Here is a 6000-nt window from a genome sequence, read left to right as displayed (position 1 = left end):
AAACCATAGACAAGCCCCAAGAACAAAGGAGAGGAATGTTCTCTTGCAGAGAAAGTTGGGAAAGCTATTACAAACAAAAAGTTCGTTTGAGTAAACGAGGAGTTTGAAGTATAATGGCTTTTCATTGGAGCTTGGGAGAGAAGAACCTTTCTTCCTCCTGCTGGGACAATAACTAGTAGCTAAAGCACCGCGGATTTGCAATTGGGTCTCTTCTTGTTGGGTCTACAGTTGACCCAAGGGATAGGGCATGAGAGCTCCCCCTTCCGGTTTCCTTTTATTAATTCTCACGGTAATAACACAAGATGTAAATCAGTAGTGGACTGATGGCACTTACTTCATTCTCGGTTAAGTCCATCTGGGTCTAATGAGGAGGAAGACACGAGGCCTTCAGGGTTTCAAGGTACTCGTCTCCTCTCAAGGAGGCACTGAATGAATGCTGAACTATCTAAGCAGGAGAAAATACTCTGAGTGTATCGTGTATCAGTACTCCAAATTGTGCAGCTCACAAGGTCTCTGAGTGGCCAGTGATGACGATATTAGCATTTATGAAGCCCGGATTCGTGTTCACTTTCCCTAGATATTCCATACGCTAAGTTCTGTGCTGCTGAGTAACCCGTGCATAACCCGCCGTGCTGGAGCCATCAGTGGCCCGAGACTGGACCAGGGGCCCTCCCGTTTCCTAACACTGTCCTTTCCCCGCACCCCACAGCCTGACTGGGCTCTCCCTCAGCTTGTTCGGATTTCGCAGAGGAACAGACTGCCTGGTCACAGTACATATAGCGCTTTCCCAGTTCTGGACTCCAGACTGGAGAGGGGTGTCCTTCCGCGTCAGGATGTGTCCATTTCTGTGCCTGAAGAGGACACCAGGAGCCGTTCCACAAGCGCCGAAATTTACAAAACAGTGGTCCATCTGAGTCACTTCCCCAGACTGGACAGTGTTTCCGGAAACAGCACGGCCGCGAGGCCGTGGGAGATGACATACTTCCGGCGGGCGGCCGCGTGAGCACGCCCCGGCGGCCTCGGAGGCGTGGAGGTGGGGCCTGAGGTGGGCGGGGCGCTGCCGGAGGCCTCCGGCGCGGGCGCCCAGCTCCAGGCGGGAGCTGGGGCGCGGGGCGGGGCCTTGTGACCGTCCGGGGCCGCCCCTGACGCCACTGGCCCCTGCGAGAGTCGCGGTCGTTGCGGCGGGTGCGACCGGCGGCCTCTGCAGTTGCGCTCCCGTCCTCGCCTCCTTGGTGGCTCCGGCCTCAGCCGCCCTTACAGCCCTCGGCGTCGCCGCTGGCGCCGCCACCCGACCCGCAGGCCGCCGCGGGCCACGGAGCCCATGAGGGCGCGGGCCCCGCCGCCGCGTCCGCGGCGTCGTCGTCGTCCCGGAGCACCCCGAGCCGGCGCGGGCATGGCCGCGGCATGAGCGCGGAGCCGCCGCCGGAGCCGGAGGACGCGGCGGCGTCGGAGCCCGCGGCGGGAGCCATGCCAGAGAAGCGCCCGGGCGCGCAGGCCGCTGGCGGCCTCTCGGTGAGCGCGGGTGCGGCCCAGGGAGCCTGGGCGGGGCCGGGGTGCGGAGCCCGGGGATGAGGGGGGGGGGGGTCGGTGTACGTGGACAGGCCGCGTGGGCCCCGGCCCTCGGGCAGCCTGTCCTTTCCGGGGCCACTCCTGCGCCTCGCCGGAGAACCCTTCAGGTGGTTTGTTGTCTCGGGAAGCACTGTGCGCGGGGCCCCGAGGAGAAGTGGTTTAGTCCTTTCGGGAACTTCCAGACGTGTGGCAGGCGGTTCCACTTCCGTGGTGCAGTTCCCGGCCCGGCCTCCTCGGGCGTGTGCGGGCCTGTCGGCCGGGAACGCTCGGGCCGCTCTCCCTCCGGGTTTCCGCCGGGTTCGGGTGGCCGCCGGGGCGCTGATTTCATAGGCCCGGGTTCGGCAGAGCCCGCTGGCTCAGAGGCGCCTCCGGTTCGTTATGGGGGAGTAGAAAACATAGAGCTCCAGTCTTCCTTAAAGACCCTGGGTTTTTCTGCTCTATTCAGGACAGGAAATGCAGAAACGTTACAGGGTAACACCAAGGAAACGTTTTGCCAAAGAAAACCAGAAATTTTAGGAAAGTTAAATGTATGCGGTCTTTTTTTTTTTTTTCTTTTTTACAAATTTTGCTTTACAGATTTTTAGCTTGCATACCTATATTTGCTTTTAGGAGACGCTAGATGAATATTATTTGGTGATACGAGTCTGCATTAACAGAATTGGGAGGAGGGGGAAGTAGAATGGAGCCCGAAGAGCTGGTTCTGGTACTGGTCCTGTGAGAACGGTGTGCCCTGCCACTCGGTGCCTCATCCATAAAAGGAGAGGAGAGCTTAGTAGTAGTGTTGAAGGGCCCTCCTTGCTCAAGTGAGTTCTCATTTTTGAAAAAGCGTTAAGGGTTCCTCATTTCAAAGACAAGATGTCTGGAAAGGGAGGTTTATTTCATGGTGAGAGGAAATTCCAGAGAATTGGTTTTTCTCGTTTTGTTTCTGATTATTTAAAAAGGAGACCTCATATTCCTGCCCCTCAACTGAGCCAAACCGCCGGGTCCTCCTGGGTCTGAATGGACAGACCATAATTACTCATCAGCCACCAAGCTAGTAACATGGGAAACAGCTTCCCTCATCCGTTGCTGTACTTAAGGACACCCAGTACTTTGCCAAGTGTAGCTAATTTTACCAGGCGAAGATTTTAGGTTGTTGGCTTCCTCTGCATCCCTCTGGTTCAGTTCCTCAGCGTTTTTGACTTAGAGTTTGACTTCTCTCTCGGGACCCTTGCTAACCTCACCATCAGTTCTTAGTTGATTAGTGTCATAATTACTGCTGTCCTTAAGTTTTTTCATTGGTTCTCCTTGGCTTTTTGGGTAAAAATAAATAACCCAGCAGGTTGAAGCATTATAGCATAGTGATTAAGTGAGCATGCTCAGAATCCCAGTTCTCACCTTTTGTTACCTGCACAAGTTACATAACATCTCCTAATTAATAATAGTATTTACCTCAGAGGATTGCTAGGGTCACTGCAACCTTGTACCTAGTAAGTTCTCAATAAATATTGGCTGTTACTATTACTCAATCTTTTCAGCATGAATGGTCAGAATGTATATGTGATTCCTGACAAGTCATTTACTAAAAATTAAACCTGATGATTTGGGGGCGCCTGGGTGGCTCAGTCGGTTGAGTGTCCAACTCTTGATTTTGGCTCAGGTCATGCTTTTACGTTCGTGGGTTTGAGCCCTGTGTGGGGTTCCGTGCTGACAGTGCAGAGCCTGCTTGGGATTCTCCCTCCCTCTCTCTGTGTCCCTCCCCTGCGCTCTCTCTCTCTCTCTCTCTAAATAAACTTAAAAAAAAAAGTTGATAATTTTATATGCTTAGAGCTGGAACTTTTGAAGGATGTTTACTCAAAGAAGTTTACTCAAGGAAACCTAGACTCTATTCCCTGGTTCCTTCTCCTGTGGGACCCTGATGCTAACCTGCTAATTTGGGCACAGATAGATTGCTACCCAGTCTTTCCTGGTCTCTGAGGGTGCATGGACTCCATATTGATGAACTGCAGTGAATACTGACAGTGAATTTTCTTGATACTTACTGTACTTAGTGAGATGATTAGCATGGGCAGGTGGCAGAGTTCAGACACTGGTGCTCGTTTGGAATGTGTGGTGGCTGGGAAAGCAAGTGAATGCCTTTATAATTTATTTTTATTTTTTTTTTTTTTTAACGTTTATTTATTTTTGAGACAGAGAGAGACAGAGCATGAACGGGGGAGGGTCACAGAGAGAGGGAGACACAGAATCTGAAGCAGCTACAGGCTCTGAGCTGTCAGCTCAGAGCCCGATGCGGGGCTCGAACTCACGGAGTGTGAGATTGTGACCTGAGCCGAAGTCGGCCGCTCAACCGACTGAGCCACCCAGGCGCCCTGTGAATACCTTTAAATGTTCATGTTGTATGCTGGGACCACAAATTATGCATCTTTCTGCTTACCTTTCTGTCTAGTATCATTTCCACATGCTACGTTCTGCAGCTGGGCCTGGAGCCTGACTGTGAGATCATGACCTGAGCCGAAATTGAGTCTGATGCTTAACAGACTGAACCACCCAGATGCCCCTGCTTGACTTTTTAATACAATAGTTTTGTATTTGTTTATCTTTTAAAAATAGCTTCATTGAAATATAATTGACATAGTAACAACTATATATGTTTATACAGGTTTGTATTTTGACATGTGTATGCACTTGTGGAATCGTTACCACAATCAAGACAGTGAATATATCCATCACTCCCAGAAGTTTCCTTGTGCCCATTTTATATCTTCTCTCCACCTACTTCACAGGCAAACATTTATCTACTTACTGTCAGTATATATTACTGTTAATTTTCTAGCATATGCTCTTTTTGGTTTGGCTTTTTTTTTTTTTTAAACTCAGCATGAGTTGAGATTTATCCATGTTGTATAAATCAGTGCATTCCTTTTTGTTGCTGAGTAGTATTCCATTGTATGGACATACCATAGCACAATTTGTTTATCCATTCAGCTGTTGATGAACATTTGCTTCATCACTAAGGCTTGGCAGTACAAATAAAGTTGCCTTGAGCGTTTGTCTACCAGTCTTTGTATGGGATATACTTTTAAGTAAATACTTAGAGTGCAGTGGCTAAATCATATGGTAGGTGTATTGTTTAACTTTTAAAGAAAACTGCCAAACCATTCTCTAAAGTTATTTTACAGTTTTACATTGTCACTAGCACTATGACAGTTCCACTTCATCTACATCCTCAACACTTGGTCAATTTTAGCCCTTGTAATAGATCTGTATTTTAATTGTTTTATTTTGTTTTTAATTTGCATGTCCCTCTGTCTAATGATATTCAACATCTTTCCATAAACTTATTTGTCATCTTTATATCCTCTTGGTGAAGCGTCTGTTCGAGTCTTTTGCCTATTTTTATTGTTAGGTTGTTTATCTTATAATTGATTTTTGAGAGTACTTCATAGATTTAGGATGTAAGTCCTTTATCAGATATATGCTTTGCAAATATTTTCTTTAAAAAAACTTCTTTTTTTAATGTTTATTTATTTTTGAGACAGAGAAAGAGCATGAACGGGGAAGGATCAGAGAGAGGGAGACACAGAATCTGAAGCAGGCTCCAGGCTCCGAGCTGTCAGCACAGAGCCCGACGCGAGGCCCAAACTCTCGGACCATGAGATCATGACCTGAGCCAAAGTCAGATGCCCAATAGAGTGAGCCACCCAGGCGCCCCACAAATATTTTCTTTTAAGCTGTGCTTTTAGAAGAACAGAGTGTTTGGGGCGCCTGGGTGGCTCGGTCAGTTAAGCATCCGACTTTGGCTCAGGTCATGATTTCGCGGTTTGTGAGTTTGAGCCCATAGTCCCACTCTGTGTTGACAGCTTTGGGCCTGGAGCCTACTTAGGATTCTGTGTCTCCCTCTCTCTCTGCCCCTCCCCTGCTTGTGCTCTCTCTTTCTCTCTCTCTCTCTCTCTCTCTCTCTCTCTCTCTCAAAAATTAACATTAAAAAAATTTTTAGAAGAGCAGAATGTTTAATTTTGATGAAATTTATCAATTTGTTCTTTTATGGATTGGTTTTGGTTTATATCTAAGAAATGCTTGCCTAACTCAATATCACAAGGATTTCCTTCAGTTTTTAGAAGCTTTTTAGATTTTACAATTAGTTTTATGACCATTTTGAATTATTTTTTAATATGGTGCAAAGTATGGATGGAAGTTCTCTTTTTGTGTATGGATAACTGTTGCATCGTTTGTTGAAAAGACTTTCTTATTCACTAAAGTTGCACTTTAGTCAAAATTCAGTTATTCATATATGTCAGTCTATTCTGTATTCTGTTTTATCTGTAAATCAGTACTGCTTAATCTGTATTATTAGAGGTATATATTAATACTTGAAACAAGTACTGTTAGGCTTCCACACTTGTTCTCTTTTAAAATTGTTTGGCTATTCTATGTCCTTTGCATTTTAGAATT

General features: G+C 47.3%; 1 protein-coding gene across 2 annotated transcripts in view; it reads left to right on the top strand.

Annotated features, from left to right (window-relative positions):
• The first annotated feature begins 1161 nt into the window (after positions 1–1161).
• Positions 1162–6000, top strand: part of MFSD14B (major facilitator superfamily domain containing 14B) — a 74495-nt gene continuing 69656 nt past the window's right edge. Inside the window, exon 1 of one of the 2 annotated variants that reach the window (XM_058696000.1) lies at positions 1162–1512. In XM_058696000.1, the coding sequence (XP_058551983.1) occupies positions 1405–1512 (108 nt within the window). In that variant the 5' untranslated portion in view covers positions 1162–1404. The remainder of the gene's footprint in view (positions 1513–6000) is intronic. The other variant, XM_058695999.1, reaches the window with a different exon arrangement.

Source organism: Neofelis nebulosa, chromosome 12 (assembly GCF_028018385.1).
Source record: "Neofelis nebulosa isolate mNeoNeb1 chromosome 12, mNeoNeb1.pri, whole genome shotgun sequence".
Lineage (NCBI taxonomy): Eukaryota > Metazoa > Chordata > Mammalia > Carnivora > Felidae > Neofelis > Neofelis nebulosa.
This window is presented reverse-complemented; position numbering and strand designations above follow the sequence as displayed.